Source organism: Podarcis melisellensis (genome assembly GCF_964234715.1).
Source record: "Podarcis melisellensis genome assembly, chromosome: 6".
Lineage (NCBI taxonomy): Eukaryota > Metazoa > Chordata > Lepidosauria > Squamata > Lacertidae > Podarcis > Podarcis melisellensis.
The window spans coordinates 43748339-43769424 of NC_138538.1; the positions used below are offsets into that span (position 1 = coordinate 43748339).

The following is a 21086-nucleotide window of genomic DNA, read 5'->3' on the forward strand; positions in this document are numbered from 1 at the left end:
CCGCTCCGAAAACTGTGATTAAGCAAATCCCAGCGTCCACATTGTAATTCAAAGCACCGCCTTTGTTGCTATTTCAAAGTTTACAAGGAAGGAGAGTTTTGCTCTTCTTCATTTTGCTCCTTTAAAGAAAGCGAGTCTTGTCTACTCAGCAGAAGATCTGTCATGCCCACCCAACAAGATTACTGCGAAGGAGAGAGAGAAAGAAATGCTTCTTGTAAATGGGGGGGGGGGGAAGAACCCACATTCTGCACAACCTTTGCCCCATTTTAAAAGCAGCCAGCTATGAGATCGGTAGAGAGCGTGGGTAGGAACGCTGCATTTGCAACCAGCTGCCTCGGAAAAGGGTAGAGGAAATTCAACAGGAAGAAGGCAAATGTCTATTTCTAACACGCACATGCTTACACACCCCAATGCAGAGAAAGGGGGAAGGCATACTTAAAAGACCAGAACATTTAAGTGCATAATGTTTATCCCTTCCCTTTATCTAAAAAAGAGAAGAACACGACTCCTTAGACACCCCCCGCCTTCACGAGCAATCCCACAACCCTAAGTCGCCACCACAGCTGTGAGGGGGGGTTCTTTTCTTTTCGCTCCCGAAGTTGCCCTCCGGCTCCCAAAGCGCCGGCAGCCCTGCTGGGGACAGGCGGAGTGCGCGCCCCAAGCCCGCCGCGGGCTCTGAGGGAAAAGGCAGCCGCCGCCTTCTCTCTCTCCCTCGCCCCGCTTCCACTTACTTTCAGCTGAGATTTGGACACTTTGCCGCTCTTCTCCGCGTCCAAGGCGGTGAAGGCGTACCAGATGGACTTGAGAAGCTCGGCTCGCAACTCCATGGCTCGAGCGCCCCGCGGACAGAGTCTGCTGGCTCGGCGAGGAGGATCCTCCCTCGGGCCGCTCAGGAAACGCGCCGCTTTTGCGCCGCGCAGCCGGCAGCGAGGGCGCCCTGCATCGGCAGCGAGGGCGCCCTGCATCCGCAGCGCCTCCTGTCGCCTCGACGCTCGGGGAGCTTGCGCGCCGCCACCTCGCTCTTTTTCCTTCCCCCTTTTCGTTGTTCAGTGAATTGAGCAAAGAACAATGAATACAAATCTCTTTTTTAAGACAGGAAGTTCGCCCGTCTTTAAACACTAGCGGGAGTCCAATTTGTATTCGAGTCCAACAACATTCAGATTTGGCATATCGCTCGTTTTCTACCCGTTCTCTTTCCTCAAGGCTGCAATATCCTGCCCGGTTACTCATTTCATGGGGCTACATAAATGTATTATTCTCACGGTTAATGCCACCTGTTAAGGGAACTGGGCCTCTTTCTACTTGGCATAATTTTGTTGTAAAAAATTGTTTTAATCTTGTCTGCCCCTCAGCATACTCAAGACAGTTTACAATATGCAGTACGAGGTCTCCAAGCAGAGGCCATCAGATGAGGATGCTCCAGCTCTTAATTTCTTGAAGGGAAAGTTAAACTCAGGCTATGTTGCACACTATATATACCCTTAAAGCACATTCAAAGCACTATTTCCCTCAAAGAATTCTAGGGACCATAGTTCACCCTTACGGAATTACAATTCCCAGCAGCCCTTAACAAACTACAGTGCCCAGAATTCTTTGAGGGAAAGAATGTGCTTTCATGGTATATAGTAGGTAGCATAAGAGCTGACTCCTAGGGGCTGAGGTCCCTTCATACACACCCCAATAAAATATTTGAGGGAGTTGGGCCCCCCAAAGTAGATGGGATTACTAGTTTTAAAAGTTCTTTATCTAAAGGATGTGTCAATATTGGAGTACAGAATATTGCTTGCTCTTTGGTCAACTTGTGTTCCAGGTTTATGAACCTGGTCTGAGAACTTAAATGCCAGAAGAACATACAAAGATAAAAAAGAGGCCTGAACACCTGGCAGTGCTCTAAGAACAAACAATTGTGGTCTAGGGAGGCTTGAAAAGACAGCACTGCACATGTTGTAACTGCAACAGAACAGTGCAGTACTATTTGAGCTGGGTGTGTCTCTTATATTCATACCAATACAGCTCAGTAAAATGAGTAAAAGAATACAATTGCATGAGCTATATGCAAAATGAACATATAAAAAACAAAGAAGCACCATATTGCCCATTCAGAGCAATGTTCACATGTCATGGCTAAGGCTGTTGTGATACAGATGACTTTCTCCCTGATGCTACAACAACAGAACGCCAATTTAGATGGAGGAATTCAGTATCCCCTACACAACCACAGGCAGTTCAAACAATAGATCAGCCTAACAGAATGAAATGCTGTTTGACTTGTCACTCATTCAGGGGGACCCAACAGGATTAAAACCCTGTATGGTAACATCGGTAGGGATCTCTGTTGGCTGCTTAACTTGATCACACATTTCTACAGCTTATTGTAGTGAAGTATGACCTGGGATGTAGGCACATTCTGCTTCGCGTCTCAATTCCTTAATAAGGAAGTCCAGGCAACTGCTGAGATAATCAAAAACATCAAGTCCAAAATTTTATTAAATACACATTTAGCGTCTTCCGTTATTTCAGAGAGTGAAAGAGGCAAATAAAATGTAATTAATACAAAGCTGTTTCTTCTCCTTTGCACGTCTGCTTCAGTCTATTTCACTTGCTGAGACTGGGAAGCAACCACGATAATTGGGAGGAAATGCATACAGCACAGCCATCACATTAATATTTGTCCTTCTCCGGTACTGTGCATTTCAGTTTTTCTCAGAGAGTGTGTGACCGCTCCTGTGCCAACACTTTCTGCTCCCATGTATCTGAGGTAAGGAAAGTAGAGAGCACCCATCTACCCGTAATTCCTTTTCCTGAACTTTCTATGGCTAAAAACACATTTAATGCTAAAAACTTTAAAGAGATAAATCTCCCCGGCGATGCAAGTCCCATAATCTTATGAAGGCCATTCTAGCCCTCCAAGAAATGAAATACAAGTGCTTCCTCCAATAACGTTCAGCAGAAATTACAAAGGTCCAGAATGATAGTGTGGATGCCACCTCAGAAAGTTGTTGCACTTATAGGAGGAATATTTCTAAACCAAATCTTATCCAATTGTTCATGTAACTTCACCATCTGTGCTTCTCAGTTATCAGCTCATTCATGCCGGACAGATGGCAGCAAATAGTAAGGGCTCTCTTCAGGTCCAGAAGGATAAGCACCTATCACTTGGCTTTTGAGTTGGAGGTTCTGAAGACTCCAGCGGTCCATCCAGCTTCAGTTGCTCCAGCTCCATGTGAGGTCTCAGCACCCACTGTTTGATGTGGATACCTTAAGAGTTGCAGAATCCTGTTGAATTGCTGAGGTTGACACACTAATGGCATCATCGGAGCTCTGCTGCTCTTTTACCTGGAAAAAGAAAAAGACGGCATCACTCTCAAGTTTGCTTGGCAGTTAAATAGAGTTGTGGTCCCATCTCCACCACCCACTGCTCCAAGTCATGGTGACTAATAAAGGTAAAGGTACCCCTGCCCGTACGGGCCAGTCTTGACAGACTCTAGGGTTGTGCGCTCATCTCACTCTATAGGCCGGGAGCCAGCGCTGTCCGCAGACACTTCCGGGTCACGTGGCCAGCGTGACAAGCTGCATCTGGCGAGCCAGCGCAGCACATGGAACGCCGCTTACCTTCCCGCTGGTAAGCGGTCCCTATTTATCTACTTGCATTTAAGAGTGCTTTTGAACTGCTAGGTTGGCAGGCGCTGGGACCGAACGACGAGAGCGCACCCCGCCGCGGGGATTCGAACCGCCGACCTTGCGATCAGCAAGTCCTAGGTGCTGAGGTTTTACCCACAGCGCCACCCGCGTCCCTAGGTCAAATAATTTTGAGGCCTGAGGCAGAAAATCTCACAAGCACTTCTTTCCCTCCCTAGCAGTAAAAATAAATAATAAAAAAATCAGAATAATCAATCTGCTAACATTTCATGACACCCAAAATCAATTGCCTGAAGCTGCCTAATGACAGCATGAAGTTGCCTAGTGTTTCCAAGTGAAATAAAGGAACACAAATGGCGGAAAAATATGTATTCGGTTAGGAGACACACAAGTGATGGTCAGGTTCATGGATTAGCACTAGGGACGTATTCACAAACAGCTCTGCCTGCAGACTGAACACTGGTTGGTTATGGTGCACCGGTGGAACAAGTTCACTGGATGCTGCCCCGTATTGTCACAGACATCATTAACTCCACTTTTGGACACCCTCTGTCTCTGGCAACTGAAGAGCCAACCAGCATTATCCAAGGAGATGGATTTGGTTATGGACTGTCCACTTGCTAATCTCTGGCCTACGAACTGGCTCCAAGACAAAGCAAGCATCTAAGTGCAATTTGGCAGAGAGAAAGATAATATTAAAGACACGTAACTTTTCAAAGTAAACATTGGATGCAAAGTTAACCACTGCTGGCTTTCTGTCACACACAAACTATTTTAAGACATTATATATATATATATAAAACGATACCTCTAGTTACGAACTTAATTCGTTCCGGAGGTCCGTTCTTAACCTGAAATTGTTCTTAACTAGAGGCGTGCTTTCGCTAATGGGGCCTTTTGTTGCTGCTGCGCCGCCAGCACACGATTTCCATTCTCATCCTGGGGCAAAGTTCTCAACTCGAAGTAACTCTTCCAGGTTAGCGGAATTTGTAACCTGAAGCGTTTGTAACCTGAGGCGTTTGTAACTCGAAGTACCACTGCACATTATTTGGAAGTAGATATGCAGAAACAGAAGTAGCTCAACGGGGAAGTGAAGAAACAGCATAGGAAGTTATGTGGAAATGAAGTGATTGCGTGGTGGGGGAAAAAAACAGGTAGCAATGTAAAAGGGGCACAAAAGGAAATCAGGCAGCTGTGAACATAGAATATAGTCTTTGACTTCATCTATCCCATACATCAGGGGTGAGGAACCTTTTTTGGCTCTGCAGGTCACAGCTTGATCAGGATGCACCTCATTGGTCAAATTTTACCCACTCGTCATTATGGCATCACAACTGGGAGAGGGTGGAGGCCTCCACCTATCAAAATCCCTTTTGTAACTTTGCAAGTCTCCCCACGCTCCCCCTTCAAACCCCTGATGCCCCTAGAGGCTCAAACAAGACCGCAAGGGGCTATCTTAAAGCCTTTGCAAAACCTGTCTTTGAAGCAGCCCCACACTTTTCTATTAAAAGTCATGTTTAAAATGTGGTTTTGGGGAGCTGCTTTGAATAGTACTTTGCAGTTTTAAGACAGCCCCTGTGCACTGAGCCTCTTAAAGAGCTTTGTCAAAGCACTCTTTGAAGCAGCCTCCCTATGTTTTTTAAATTGTTTAATGGAGGTGGGGATACTGCTTCAAAGAGCCCTTTTCAGCTTTAAGATGCCACCTCTCCAGCTCACTTAAAGTAGAAGGCAAAGGACTTTAATGCTTTTCAAATGATAAGCAATCCCGCTGCACAATCCTGTTCCCTGCTGGAAATTGGGTGCTCAGCCAATGAAGAATTAAAGCCTGTCCTACATAAGCTGATAGGCATGATTTGGGAGGAAATCACAAGCCAAATTGGACCCCCTGGTGGACCAAGCCTGGTGCAGGGCCAGAGGGCCCCTACCGCTGCTATACAGAGTTACCTGGGAGGAAACCCCATTTAACTCAATGGACTGACTTCTTACAAGGGACAGCTACTTATGGTACTGTTCTGAATATAAGCTGTCCCTGAAAGAGATCACAGCCCCAAAATGAGATCTCTGAAGTCACAGGTTCCTTACCTGTAAGAGTGTGATTATAGGCTGCACTCAGGTTTTATACAAGCCAGATTTTGGGGGAAAGTGTAACCTGTATTCAGACCAATACAGTAATATTGCTCTGTATGACAATTAATTGTGTTCTTTGTAAATCCTAAAATCACAAGATGAAAAGAATACAGTACTTTCTGTGGTCTTTGAAATCCCTAAACATTCTACAAAAATTCACAAGAAAGGCAATTTCTCCTTATCGTAATTGATGGGGAACAAAGAAGTCTGAAACCCAGATGGAAGTTACCACGTAAAAAAAAAAAGTCTGCTCTCCCACTTTACTCCTCAAAGAACACAAGTACCTGGTTTCAAACTGAATTTTAATAGTTGCTCCTTCACCTGATGCTTCAGTCTGGCTGTCCCGTTTGATTAGCTTTTCAAGAGCCTGCATTGTTCTCTGCTCAAATATTTGTATGGTGCTCAATTATTTTTACACTTAAAAACCTGCTCTGTGTGACTGAAACAAGGGCTGCCAAGGAGGAGGAGTTAGTTTCATGATTGGCTGGTCTCTGTGTCAATCAATGCCCTAAAAATGTGGCTTCTGCTGCATAGTGGTAAGGCAGTATGAGGTCAGACTCATCACCTGTATGCATCCTTGGGGAGGGGGAGAAGAGGCTCTCTTCCAACGTGACAAAAACACCTGTGCCTGCAAACTCTAAGCAAGATGTGTATATGAAATACAGTGGTGCCTCGCAAGACGAAATTAATTCGTTCCGCAAGTCTCTTCGTCTTGCGAGTTTTTCGTCTTGCGATGCACGGTTTTCCATAGGAATGCATTGAAAATCAATTAATGCGTTCCTATGGAAAAAGCCTTCCCCCGACCTCTTCTGGCGGGCGGCATTTTAAAATCGCCCGGGACAGCGGAGGACTTCTCCGCTGTCCGGGGCGATTTAAAAGCCCCTGGGAAGGCAGGCAGGGGGGACAAAGGCTTTCCCGCCCGGCCGCCCGGCTTCGGGACATCGTTCCGATGCCGGGCGGCTGGGGGAGGCGTTCCTGCCCCACCGCCCGGCATCGGGACGATGCCCCGAAGCCGGGCGGCTGGGGGAGGCGTTCCTGCCCCACCGCCCGGCATCGGGACGATGCCCCGAAGCCGGGCGGCTGGGGGAGGCTTTCCTGCCCCACCGCCCGGCATCGGGACGATGCCCCGATGCCGGGCGGCTGGGGGAGGCTTTCGTGCCCCACCGCCCGGCATCGGGACGATGCCCCGAAGCCGGGCGGGGGGGGGAGGCTTTCCCGCCCACCGCCCGGCTTCGGGACATCGTTCCGATGCCGGGCGGCTGGGGGAGGCGTTCCTGCCCCACCGCCCGGCATCGGGACGATGCCCCGATGCCGGGCGGCTGGGGGAGGCGTTCCTGCCCCACCGCCCGGCATCGGGACGATGCCCCGAAGCCGGGCGGCTGGGGGAGGCTTTCCCGCCCGGCCGCCCGGCTTCGGGACATCGTTCCGATGCCGGGCGGCTGGGGGAGGCTTTCCTGCCCCACCGCCCGGCATCGGGACGATGCCCCGAAGCCGGGCGGGGGGGGAGGCTTTCCCGCCCGCCGCCCGGCTTCGGGACATCGTTCCGATGCCGGGCGGCTGGGGGAGGCGTTCCTGCCCCACCGCCCGGCATCGGGACGATGCCCCGATGCCGGGCGGCTGGGGGAGGCGTTCCTGCCCCACCGCCCGGCATCGGGACGATGCCCCGAAGCCGGGCGGCTGGGGGAGGCTTTCCCGCCCGGCCGCCCGGCTTCGGGACATCGTTCCGATGCCGGGCGGCTGGGGGAGGCTTTCCTGCCCCACCGCCCGGCATCGGGACGATGCCCCGAAGCCGGGCGGGGGGGGGGAGGCTTTCCCGCCCGCCGCCCGGCTTCGGGACATCGTTCCGATGCCGGGCGGCTGGGGGAGGCGTTCCTGCCCCACCGCCCGGCATCGGGACGATGCCCCGATGCCGGGCGGCTGGGGGAGGCTTTCCCGCCCGGCCGCCCGGCTTCGGGACATCGTTCCGATGCCGGGCGGCTGGGGGAGGCTTTCCTGCCCCACCGCCCGGCATCGGGACGATGCCCCGAAGCCGGGCGGCGGGGGGAGGCTTTCCTGCCCCACCGCCCGGCATCGGGACATCGTTCCGATGCCGGGCGGCTGGGGGAGGCGTTCCTGCCCCACCGCCCGGCATCGGGATGATGCCCCGAAGCCGGGCGGCTGGGGGAGGCTTTCCTGCCCGGCCGCCCGGCTTCGGGACATCGTTCCGATGCCGGGCGGCTGGGGGAGGCTTTCCTGCCCCACCGCCCGGCATCGGGACGATGCCCCGAAGCCGGGCGGCGGGGGGAGGCGTTCCTGCCCCACCGCCCGGCATCGGGACGATGCCCCGAAGCCGGGCGGCGGGGGGAGGCTTCAAAAGCCGTCCGGGGGCTTTTAAATCACCCCGGACAGTCCCGGGGCGATTTAAAAGCCCCCGGTTAGGCAGGCAGGGGGGGCAAAAGTCTTTGCCCCCCCTGCCTGCCTTCAAAAGCCGTCCGGGATAGCGGGAAGCGCTTCCCTGCTATCCCGGACCGCTTTTAAAATGCTGGCGGTGGGGAGCAAAGCCTTTCGCCCCCGCCGGCCTTCCTGGACCTCTTCTGAAGTCCGGAGGGGGGGGAAGGCTTTGCTCCCCACCGCCAGCATTTAAAAAAAGGTCCCCGAGATTTCCCTATGGGCTTTCGTCTTGCGATGCAAGCCCATAGGGAAAATCGTCTAGCGAAGCGTCGCAAAAACCGAAAAACCCTTTCGTCTTGCGGGTTTTTCGTCTTGCGAGGCATTCGTCTAGCGGGGCACCACTGTACCTGAACTGCAATATAAGTGTCCTTTGCTGTTGCTAGCACTGTCAGCTGCTGGTGATGGATGGATGCTGTGGGCAAATCCTTGGATGCCTTTGTCCCAGAAGTGACTAGTGTAACCTGAAAAGTATCACATCAGCACAACCATTATATTAAAAAAAACACTTTCCCAGACTATGTCAAAGGTTTTAGAAGAAATGAGTACCGGATGTATTTCAGTCCCATCGGCGCCAATCATAGTCAGGACATTTGTACCATTTGCTGAAATATCTTCCTGGGGTACCGATACTGTTGTGCCATTCTGTGTTAGCATGGTGATATCACAGCCTAGTACTTGCAAGTCTTCAGGAGACAGACGGACCTGCAAAGAGCAGGTGAAAATGCAGTCAGGCCAAATTACAGGCTGCAGATTAAAAAGAAAAGATTCAAGCCGATTCATGGGCTGGGAGCATGGGGAATAGAAGTAGCAAAGTGACAAAAAGCTCATTCACACAGGCATGTTCTTCACCTGAAATCATAACGTTCCTTGCATACGCAAATGGTGAAAAACTGGATTACATCACCACTAATAGGAAGATATGGTAATAGAGTAATAGAATTGTAATGCTGAAAAGGACCATGAGAGGTATCTAGTCAACCCCTTGCAATGCAGGAATTTTTGTCCAATGTGGGGCTATCCCAGGCTCTGTGATATTCACCATTTTGAGGGGTTTATTTTACAATCAAGTGTATGGTGTATGTATTTTATGAAACAAACAGATAAATAAAACCCTGCTCTGCAATGTTCATTCACCCAAACTGGTGTGATTAGAACCCTTGTCCAACTAAGTACCAAGGATGGGGCTAACATGATTTAAGTAGATGTTGCATGCAGATGTACTATAGCCAATGTTTAGGATTAGGGCATTTTCAGGGTAAAGATTATCTGACCTGTCCTAGGTAACAAAACCAGAGAGTTGTTACCTCTGTGGATTTAGTTTCAAGTTCTGCAGACTCCATACCTGCTCTGCTCCATCCTGAGATACGAGAGTCACTGGCACAGCCCTGCAATCCTCCTGCTCCTCCTCGTGTTCCACCTTCACAGAAACAATACACTGGTGTTTCAGTGAAGGCCTATCAAACGTGGCAACTGGGAGAACAAGGAAAGGAGATTCAGCAGAGTGCTCTACTTGAGCAGCAGAGTGCATTGAAACAGCCTTGAAAAAGTTATCTGAAGGTAAGGCGGGAGCAGAAGGGAGCATTTAAGGCAGGCTTCCTCAATCTTGGCCCTCCAGATGTTTTTTGGCCTACAACTCCCACGATCCCTAGCTAGCAGGACCGGTGGTCAGGGATGATGGGAATTGTAGTCTCAAAACATGTGGAGGGCCAAGGTTGAGGAAGCCTGATTTAAGGACAAGGAAGCACAAGGAAGCATGGCAATGAGCCAGGAAACGACAAGAATATATAGGCTCAAGGTATGAAGCTTCCCACAAAACTCTAGTGCCTACTCACTTCTCATCTGCTGCTCATAGAGGGCCTGTTCACTCTCTTCTGTAGCTTCCAGCTCTCCATGCACAGTGCGCTTGTGCATAGCCAACGTAGAGGTCTGGCGGTAAGTTTTGCTGCAGGTGTTGCAGGTGTATGGCTTGCAGTGTGTGTGAACCACGTGGTGTTTGTAAAGGCTAGAATATTCAGTGAAGCGCTTCCCACAGCCTGGCACCAGGCATGCATATGGCTTCTCCCCTGGGAAATAAGGAGGAGGAAATATAAAGGAATGGGTATCTCTCACTTTGTGGCATAAAGCAAAGGCTGCAATCCCAGAACACACTTGCTAGGTAATAAGCCCCATTAAATATACAGTGGTACCTCGGGTTAAGTACTTAATTCGTTCCTGAGGTCTGTTCTTAACCTGAAACTGTTCTTAACCTGAAGCACCACTTTAGCTAATGGGGCCTCCTGCTGCCGCCGCGCCGCCGGACCACGATTTCTGTTCTTATCCTGAAGCAAAGTTCTTAACCTGAAGCACTATTTCTGCGTTAGCGGAGTCTGTAACCTGAAGCGTATGTAACCTGAAGCGTATGTAACCCGAGATACCACTGTAGTGGGGTTTACTTTCAAAAAGGTATAGGATTACACTGCAAGAGTACTTTAAGCAATTGGGAAGGGGGCTTCAAATCTCACTCTACTTGTTTTTAGTAGTTCAATACACATTTTCTTTTAACTGGCCATCTTACAGATGACAACTGGTTCAAGCAAGCAAGCACACTATAGTTTCCATGTTAATCCCCCCAATGCAGTAATGTGTCACTGGGATGGTGCGTTACACATAATAAAGTTCAACCAAGTGACACCACCCCCACAGATTGTGAAAGTATACCACGCTGAGGATTGCCTGTATGGTGTTTCCCATTAATGAAATATGAAAATTAAGATACACACACACACACAAATATTACCTGTATGGATTCTCATGTGGTTTTTGAAGTTGGTGGCACTAGTGAACCCTCTCCCACAGTTGTGCTCTGGGCACATATATGGTCGCTCACCAGTGTGTGTCCGGATGTGGACCTTCCGTATATTTGAGGTGGTGAACGAGCGGCCACAGCCCTCAAAAGGGCACCTGAAAGGCCTCTCACCTTCAGGGGAAGAGAGAGAAGGCATCCTTAGCAAGCCTGTGATAGCACTGACATTTTAAGACATGCCTTTAAGTGCACAATATATATACACACTGTAATTGTGAGAATGTTACCTTGCCAGGCTGGGCAGAGGTCTTCCATCTTCATTATAGTGCCAAAGAGTCAACTGCCGTATGTGAAGCTAGTATGAGCATGACAGCTTGAAAGGCCCTCCATCATTTTCCCTTAGGCAGCTACAACCTGAACAGTGCCACATTCTAGATCAGGGGTATGGAGCTGGATCCACACACACCCGAGGGACAAGTTTGGCAGGTGGGTATCAGTCCCTTCAGGTCACATGACATTCGGTGACCTATTTTCGCCCACACAGTTTGAAATCAAACCATGTGGGCAAAAACAGAAAAGTGTATGCCAATCAGCTAACTGTTATACTTGGGAAGTGCTGAGCAGGGGAAATGAGCTGATAAATGGTGCCTGCAAATCCCATACTAAAAATTATATAAATAAAATACACTTATATAAGTCTGCATAATTTATTCTAGATTAAAATTACGGAATTATTTGGTACAGAATCTGGACAAAAAAAGATTAGTAGCCCTTTTGCCTCTTTCTGGAGTATTTGGGTTTGTCTCACCCCCCCTCCCCCAGTTTAGATTTCTGCTCTGGGCTGGTCCCAAATTAAAATAATAAACACTTTGGGACATACCGGTATGTGTCCGGATATGTTTTTGCAGGTCACCAGAAGTCTTGAAGGCTTTGGTGCATAAATCTTCTGGACACTTGTAGGGCTTCTCACCCGTGTGGGTTCTCACATGACTCTTCAGGCTATAACCTTCAAGGGAAAAGGCTATGCAAGGTTAGCAGCATGGCAAGATGGTGCAAGCAGCACAGCAACTCCAAAAGACTACCCAAAATGCAGCACACTGATTTTAGAAGTTTCGGGTAAGCTAAATAGCTTGAGTCACCAGGAACTATACCTTGTACTTAGTTCAATTTCGTTATCCATTTAGGCTCAATAGTCCTCAGCTTGCTACATTTGGATCTTCCTTCTCAGACCTGCATAACTCCACTTGAACAAGATCATCTTTTGTCCTTGATACACATTACCTGTAGTAAAGGTTTTCCCACAGCTTGAGAAGTCACATCTGTATGGACGATCACCTGTATGAACCCGCTCATGCACCTGTGAAGACAGCGAAGGCTCAGGTGAACTGAATGGGGCGATTCCAATTTGGAATATTTATCTTTAATTATTTCATAAAATGTATACACCACTTGACTGAAAAAACCTAAGCTGTTTACAAAAAGGTGAAACAAGAAAAACAGGGGGGAAATACAGCATTACCTTAAAACGTACAAAAAGTGAAAATACTAAAACGGATTAAAATTTAAAATATAGAGGCTGAGAAGAGGTTTGTACCCAGGCTCTCTTTGGCATCACTGCATCAGATCCAGCCTCTTAAAAACTATTCCAAAAGAATATTTTTTTAAAGCTTGCACTGGTGAATTACTGTCTCTTCCACAGCATCAATGGTTTCCCATTATAGGTACAGCAGAGCTTTTAATAATAATAATAATAATAAATTTTATTTATATCCCGCCCTCCCCAGCCAAAGCCGGGCTCAGGGCGGCTAACAAAAATAAAACAGTACAAAAGCACAGTACAAACAACACTCTAAAATCATTCATTATAAAATTGATTTTAGTCCTCTAAAAGGCAACATTGTGAGCTTACGACGATGACTTACCTTCAAATGATGAGATGTGGTAAAGAGGCGGCTACAACCACTGTGACCACAGCGGTAAACTCTATCAGGAACCTTTGGTTCCTTCCCATTGCTCTCCACTTCCTCCTCGTGGAAGCCCTGCCAAGCAACATAAAGAAGAAGTTAAGCTTGAAGAAGTCTTGCAAGTCACCATTCCATCTGCTACGAACACACATACTCTCAAAGTGGAGTCATGTCACCAGGACAAGGAGAATTGATGCGGCGAGTGCCAGATATTGGGGGCCAATGCTGATGGAGAGGCAAAATATAAATGCTTCAAATAAATACATTTAGTACTTTTATATCATTCTAGAAACTTGGTATTTCATTCTGTTTGCAGAATCACAAAGCAGGATGATTTGAATCTTCCACAGAAGCAGAATAATATCCTCACCTTACTGGCATAGTCTTTGAGGGCAGTAATGGAATCAAGTTCAAAGGAATCATCTTTCTCTCCTACAGCCAATTCCTCCAGTCCCACATCTGCTTGCACTGTCAGTGTGGTGCTGCCCACTGACAGGGAGACAGGGCGATGAATGAAAGCTGTGGATCCATCTTCCAGCTGGATTGCTTCTAAGGTGTTGGGGTCATAACCCTCTGGAGGGGACCACAAACACTGTAGTAGCACATGTCAGCTCTAATTGCTACTTATCTACCTCTTGATCATTTAGAGCTGGCAAAAAGATGAAGAGTTAAAAGCATCAATGGCAAAATCTTCACAGCAGTTCAAAATTCAATCATTGCAAACACCAATAGAATCCAACTCTATTTATGGCTGAAAATTGCAACATGAAACACATTCCACAATCAAAAGATGTGTGGAATCATTATACAATCACCACAGAATGATTTCCACACATCCTTGAATTGTTTGCAGAGCAATAAGGAACAATCTACTTGCTTGGTAGTTATTTGTCAATCTGGATAGGACGATTTTGTATGGCTACAGGGAAAGGATTTGATAAGATACTGAAACAGAACACATTCCCTGTTACCAAACCATACTGTGAAGCATCAAGAGTGAGTGATATGCTCAAGCACTTGCCCTTCCAACTCTTAACAGAAAGTTACCTAGTTTCCTTAAACCACCATTTACCATGACATCCAAACCAGTCAAGGGTAGTCTTCAATTATCTCTCCAAATCAGGATTGATCCTGAGAGAGGGGAGAAGAGAGCTCTTGAGCCGACTCTTTCTCTTCTCCAACTCAAGGTTTGGCAGTGATGCAAAGAGCCACACCATCTCTCTGCACATCTGATTCCCCCCCTGAGAGTTTCCTTCAGAGCTCTCTTTTTTCATCACTAACCTGAATTGTTTTATGACTTGACTCAGGGTGAAGTAACAATAAATATTCTAAGTCACAGAGGTATAAGTTTAAAAAGGCTATGGGAGGAATTCAGTGTCGCAGTATTATGACCGTTCTGTTAGCACAAGCATTTCTGCTTCCCAAACAGCATGAGCTCCCATCTCCTCCCCCCATGCACTGTTCTGAAGTTTTCCCAAACCCCCAGAGACAACTGGGAGGCATATGGGGAGGATGAAGCCCCATTGTGCTAGTGGGACTTGTTGCACTGGCTCCTGCTAGTGCAACAATTTAGTTGAGTCCAGCCCAATAGCTACACACACAGCTGTGATCACATTTATTAGAGCACTGGGTTGCATTCAACTAAGTTATACTCAGAGTTGATGCACTGAAATGAATTAACTGATGTTAGTAATATTTATTACCTTTAATCAAGCGACTCGTTATCATTGAATACTACCCACTGTGTACGAATTATTTTACCTAGTATGTGGAAAGGAAGGTTACCTTGCGGAGCATGATGTATAAAAGCCATAGTGCCGTCTTCCAACGCTACTGGCTGACCATCTTCAAATGTGATGGACTCTACAGAACAAATCAGAACATACACAAAAATAAAACCCATGCATCGTAAGGTTGTTACGCAACAGAAAGTTAGCAAAGCTGACTTGACAAGAACAACTCAAGAATTCTAGCCATGGTTTGCTCAAAGGCCTACAGGGCCCTTGCTCTATAATCCTTGAAGAGAAGCCAGTCCATGTCAGTTCAATGACACGAGTGGGAAAAAAATAATTGCATAAAAAGGCAGCAATGCAGCCTATTATCACAGCTAGTATTCAATGCTCCTTCCACTGCAAAGCTTCTTCCATGTGATGAATGATGACACCAGGGAGAGGAACCTTTCTCCCTTCTTTACAACATGACTACATGCAAAGTATCAGTTTTTACATGGAGGTGTAAGAATAGATTGTTGGATCAGGTCAATGCCTCATCTAATCCAGCATTATGTTATCACAGTGGCCAACCAGGTGTCAATGGGAAGCCTACAAGCAGGATGTGAAAACAAGACCACTCGCTCCTTCAATTTCCAGCAACTGGCATTCAGAAGCCTCCTGCCTTCTGAGCATTAAAGGAAAACGACACACAGCTTCCAACCAGAATTAGTACAGTCCAGATTTCTACAAGCTGAAATCTACAGCCTGTCTACCTCATGATGTGTAACATGGGTCTCAGATAAGAAATTCGGAGTATTTAAGTTGTGATGTATATTCGATTAAACTTAACAGCTCAATTCTATGCATGTTTTCTCGTGGAAACAATGGTATGTACCCCCATGACAGTATGAATAGGATTGCAAGTCAAGGCACACCAAAATGGGAGTTAGCCCACTGAACTCAATGAATCTCAGTTCTAAGTAACCATGAACAGGATTGCAAAGCAATGCTACAGCAGCTTACACACAAAATATTATTCTTGCGGAAGATTAGTGTCAAGCAGGTCCAAAACAGATGCCCTTAGGCAAATTTACTCATTAGCAGCCCTGTTAAAATCCAGCACATTTTATCTGCTCTACATGAGTGTGTGCCTCCTGCTGATTTACAGTTTCTACCTGAAATATGCATCTCTAACTGTGAGAAGTGCACTACCGCTTGGTGCAAATTTCACAAGAGGTTGAACTCATAGAGAAAACTGCAAACAGAAAAAAGCAGTGAAAGCTCCCCAAATTTCTGAAGTAGGTATACATCTATTACTCCTAACCTTTCTGCAATGTTACTTGTTGGACAAAAGCTGTGGATCCATCTTCAAGTTCAATCACTTGCCCTTCAATTAACTTCTCTCCTGAAACAGATGACAAGAGAATTTGTTATAGCATTGAAAAAGCCCTCCAGGTTAACAAGATTCAACATGTTCACCCAGGCTCACCTGACAATCTCTTATCAAGGAAAATAATTACAAAGCAAAGTGCTTTTCGGAAGCTCAGTCTTTGCATGTTTACTCAGAAGCAAGGTAATTTCAAAAGCAACATGAATTGAACTGCAGCCTCACAGTGCAATCTAAGTATATTGTCTCAGAAATAAGTCTTAATGAGTTATATGAGACTTATGCCCAGGTATGTATATATAAAACTGCAACCATGGCCAATATCTACCTACATTATAAGATATTTGGGTACAAGAATTGGCATGTCAGTAACTATAGAAAAACCCAAACATTTTTGTCCACTATAATTTTGTCCAACAAAATATTTTAACCTAGTGTATATGTCCAAATATCTTCCTGCATGTGTAGTGCTTTGAACATTAATCATATGGTTGGATCAGTCCCAATCTCACCAACCACAAGAAGGCAGCCACTACAGCACCAAAGTTACTCACCATTAGCATCTTGCTGAACATAGGCTGTTGTTCCATCAGAAAGGGTCATTGCCTGTAAGCCAAAGCTCTCCATTGCGCTCTGGTGGTGGCTCCTTAGACATGTATTCCACATATAAGATGGTTCTCCATGTTAGAACTAAAACATAAACAGCAAGTTATATATAAACTTCTTCTTCACATTTATATAAAAAGTAATCCGAGTAGAATTCTTTGGACAGGATTTGTAAGTCTACCAAAGGCTATTCATCATGACAAATCTCCATGTTCGGATACAGCCTACCTCTGATACGGGTCAAATAACAGGGGAGTACTGTTGGCTTCATGTCCTACTTGTAGTTTCCCCCAAAGATATCTGGCTGGCCAATGTTGTAAACATGAGACTGCAGCTTTACTGACTTGTCAAAATCTCTTGGTCCATAAACTGGCACAACTACACCCTTAGACCCATGAAAGACAATAATTGCATAGGACCAACTTCAGTCTGGAGTGATGAACTGGCAGTCTGCATACAGAATCTGGTCAGTTAAGCCATTTCAACTACCCCCACACCTCCTGTGGTGAAACCTTTGGTATACAACTGGAAGAAACTGGGGCTAGCATTGCAAGTAGTCTCCTTTCTGTTACTGTTCCATAATTTGGGACACAAAAAGCTGCCTTATAGAGTCTGACAATCTCGCTCTGGATTTCTAAATTGACTGGCAGTGGTTCTCCATGGGTTTCAGGGGCTGAGGTCTTTCCCAGGCCTATATGGTGATGCCATATATTGAATGAACCTGGGACATTCTGCATGATCTGCCATGGAGCTACAAAAACCTTTTTTTTTTTTTTTTTTTGCTCTTTATACATTTGTGTTCCTCTCCCCTTTCCTGTTGCCAGGAAAATAACTGGCATTTGCTAAGTAGCCTCCTGAAGGGCATCATTCCATATTTTTTGCTTAAACATACAATAGGATCAACAGAACTTGAAATGAAGCTTTACTTTTTTGTGAAAAGCTTTAGGAAAGAGGGAAATGACAGAACTGATTTGGTGAATTCTGTTGACCAATGTATTCTCTAAAATTTTACTAGCAGGGCTCTTGTGGTACAAATGGTATTGTACATTAACAGACCAATGGTTATAGATGAGGGTTCAGCAACCAAACCTAAAACACGGTTGAAGTGTTAGCATTTGGATTGAAGAGATATACTGGGGCTCCACGTAGGTGAGGGATGCTGAACTGGGAGAGATTTTACCAATCGGGAAAGGAGCTGGGAGGTATTCCACAGAAAACCATCTGTGGTCATTTTTTTCTTTTCCTGGCCATACATTTTACCAGCACGCAGCACGCTTGATGGAAAATGATCAGGTCACTTCATCTCTGCTTGCACGCAAGAGCCCTCCCAGAAAAGGGAGCCACAGAATGGTAGAGTTGGAAAGGGGTCCCGAACGCCATCTACAGTCCCCTCCATGGAGAAAGAGCTCCTCTGATTTAGGCAGGCAGAAACCCAACAGGTACAGCTTCCCCACACAGTCGGGGAGATCTCCACTCGAATTTCTGCCTGCCAAGCAGCTGTTGCAAGGCGTCCGGGAAGGGAAAAAAAGAAAGCGGGGCAGGAATCTGAGGGGTAAGTCGTGCAAAAAAGGAGGGCTCTGGGACATAGGAGGGGGCAATGGGGGCCCTGCTGGTGGAGGGGACCCGGGGGCGCCCCCTCTTTCTCTCCCAGGGTGCAGCGTATCGGCGGAGCAGATGGAAATCCACCCCCCCCCCCACCATGAGCATCTCCCCATCTCCTCCCTGCCGGCACCGACCTGTTGAGGGCCGAGTCCGCCGCCTGACCGCCATGCACCAGGCTCGCCCGCAGCCACCTGCCCTGCAACCTGTATGACGAAGCTTTATCCAGCTTCCCCAACCTGCTCGTCGTTTTTGTTATCCAGGTTCCGGGGCTCCGCCAAGGTCGCTTCCAAATCCCGGAAAAGGAAAGCAAAGACTCCACGGTGCTTGCTAGTGCGCATGCCCCGGATTCTTCGGCATGCGCAGATATCCCGGCGAAGCATCTGCCCTTCCTTCTATTTATATACCCACCTTTGCAGGTGCGACCAAAACAAAGTACTGTATGCCTCGAAAGGAAGCGAAGTCGTGGGCGAGCGGCTCCCTCTGCTGGCCACGTGGCGAAACCACAGATCGAGTTCCTGTGTCTTGGTAACGGCAAGAATCGCACAGCGGACACCACACCGGAAATTTGCTCTTGTGATTTTATTTTCAATTAGTTCACATCATATGGTGGGAAGTGGTATTAAAGGAGAAATTATTGAAGAGGCATTTGCCATTTCACATTTTAATGCCCATTCACCTGATTTGGTGAAGATGCCGCTGGATTAGCTCATAATTCCTTTCTTGTTTTTACCACCCTGAATTATTTGGTGCGGTCAGGAAGTTTTACCACCTCAGCGCTCAGCCCTGGGCTTAGTTTTAAGATAGTGATTGTGTTGCAAAGAAATCTTCTTCAAGCCACAAAGTATTTTTGTTGGAAAAATTCGATTTTCCTTCCCAAATGACATTTATTTTTTGAGAGAGCTATATGGTGGACTCTAAGCAGTCAAGCTTGAGCTGAGATTCCTGCATTGCAGAGGGTTGGCCTAGATTACCCTTCGGGGTCCTTTCGAACTACAATTCTAAGTGCCATGGGCACTCATGAGATAAGTGCCACTGGTGACAAGTGGCTCTACTCCCCTCCCTTTCCATGCATGTACTGTTTTGTGTACCTTTTAGGACTCATTTATTCTACTGAAAGAAGCACTTTCCTCACTGTAAACCTCACTACAAACCACTTGTAGTGTCTTAACCAGGGGTCAGCAAACTTTTTCAGCAGGGGGCCAGTCCACTGTCCCTCAAACCTGGGGCGGGGGGCGGACTATATTCTGAAGGGAAAAAATGAACGAATTCCTATGCCCCACAAATAACCCAGAGATGCATTTAAAATAAAAGGACACATTCTACTCATGAAAAAACACTGATTCCAGGACCGTCCAATGGCCAGATTGATAAGGCGATTGGGCCGCATCCGGCCCCTGGGCCTTAGTTTGCCTACTCATGGTCTTAACAGTGCTACCATTTCACTGCACACAGAGTATTCAAAAAGATCAGGCACAGCTTAAAAGAATTCTCAGCATGTTCCACCTTTTCAAGTTAGGGAGTGCTCTGTTGAGGGTACCAGAACCAAGAGCCCCTGCCCCCCCAAATCCTGGAGACAGCTCTGATTAAAGTGGTGGAGCTCTTCTCCAGCTCTTTAAATGAACCCTGTGCCAAGCATTAGAAAAACCATCTTTCTCTTCCACACACAGCCCTATTGTTTCCCCATACCTTTTATTTTATTTATTTTTCTTGCTGGCTACTAGTCATGATGGCTATATGGTACATCCAGGATCACTGGCGGGATTCCTCTAAATGCCAGCTGCTGCGGAACATTGCAGGATAGGGCTACAACTCCCTTGACCTGCTTGTGCCACTGCAAGGCACAGGATGTTGGGAAATGGGAAAATAAATTAAGAAGATGGGCAAAAATTCTCAGAGAGGCACATGGGGGTGGGAAGGGAAAAATACAAAAGAAAAAGGCTTCTTTAGCTAGAGCAGACTTCCTCAACCTCAGCCCTCCTGATGTTTTTGGCCTACAACTCCCATGATCCCTATCTAAGCAGGACCAGTGGTCAGGGATGATGGGAATTGTAGTCTCAAAACATCTGGAGGGCTGGATTTGAGGAAGCCTGAGCAAGAGCCTCCTGAGGTCATCTTAGCTGTGCAACTCCTTTGACATGACAAAGAAGAAAGTGATGTCTGCAATTTCCAGCTGACTTGCCAGACACTGCCTCCAATTTTTGACTGGCTCTGCCCCTACACCATTTTGTGGCAAGCGAGCCTCAGGCATTTTCAGCTGTCTCAGGTGAACACTGGGAATAGAAAGTTGAAGAATCCCTTCTCCATAACATCTAGTTTCACCCTTTTATTCTTTTAGTGATAGGGACCATTAGTTGCTAAAAATACTGGCAAATGTTTCATTTCTCCAAAGATTGTAGTAGTGCTTTTGTGGATGATTGGTGTGTGTATATGCTGCCCATCAAAAAGCCAGACATCAGCTGTGTCTGTGGACTGCCTGCCACTAATCAAAGTATACTAGCAGGATCAGCACTACATGCAAGGACAGCAACAACAATGTGCAAGCAACAGTACTGTAATTCTAAGCACCTATCCTAACAGGATCCATTCTGGGTATGGTCCTCTTTGCTATTAGCCCAAGTTTTAAAGCAAACTAAGGTTCCCTTGGCCAGTAAAGTGAGATGAGCACCACAACCCCAGAGTCGTTCACGACTGGACTAAACTGTCAGGGGTCCTTTACCTTTTTAAGGCTTTATTTTACTTCATCTGGCATAATTATGGGCCATACCAAAATACTCATTTTTTTGAGGTTTTGAAGCTCAAAGAACTCTTGGTGTCTTACAGCCTTATACTGTAGTGCC

General features: G+C 46.9%; 2 protein-coding genes across 3 annotated transcripts in view; both read right to left on the reverse strand.

Moving 5' to 3' along the window:
- The window catches only part of DEF6 (DEF6 guanine nucleotide exchange factor), a 44833-nt gene extending 43927 nt beyond the window's left edge, over positions 1-906 (reverse strand). The window contains exon 1 of the mRNA XM_081915580.1: positions 732-906. Within this exon, the coding sequence (XP_081771706.1) occupies positions 732-827 (96 nt within the window). The 5' untranslated portion in view covers positions 828-906. The remainder of the gene's footprint in view (positions 1-731) is intronic.
- Positions 907-3001: 2095 nt separating this feature from the next.
- ZNF76 (zinc finger protein 76) lies at positions 3002-18529 on the reverse strand. Of its 2 annotated transcripts, XM_081914596.1 has the most exons (14): positions 18384-18529; positions 16596-16731; positions 15979-16059; positions 14728-14805; positions 13313-13515; positions 12901-13017; positions 12260-12335; positions 11859-11984; positions 10973-11152; positions 10029-10259; positions 9539-9666; positions 8743-8898; positions 8544-8657; positions 3002-3336 (listed from the first exon to the last, which is right to left on the reverse strand). In XM_081914596.1, the coding sequence occupies exons 2-14, from the start codon at positions 16705-16707 to the stop codon at positions 3232-3234; spliced, it is 1707 nt and encodes a 568-aa protein (XP_081770722.1). In that variant the 5' UTR covers positions 16708-16731; positions 18384-18529; the 3' UTR covers positions 3002-3231. The 2 variants fall into 2 exon arrangements, with proteins under 2 accessions (XP_081770722.1, XP_081770723.1); XM_081914597.1 differs by lacking the exon at positions 10973-11152.
- Positions 18530-21086: the final 2557 nt, after the last annotated feature.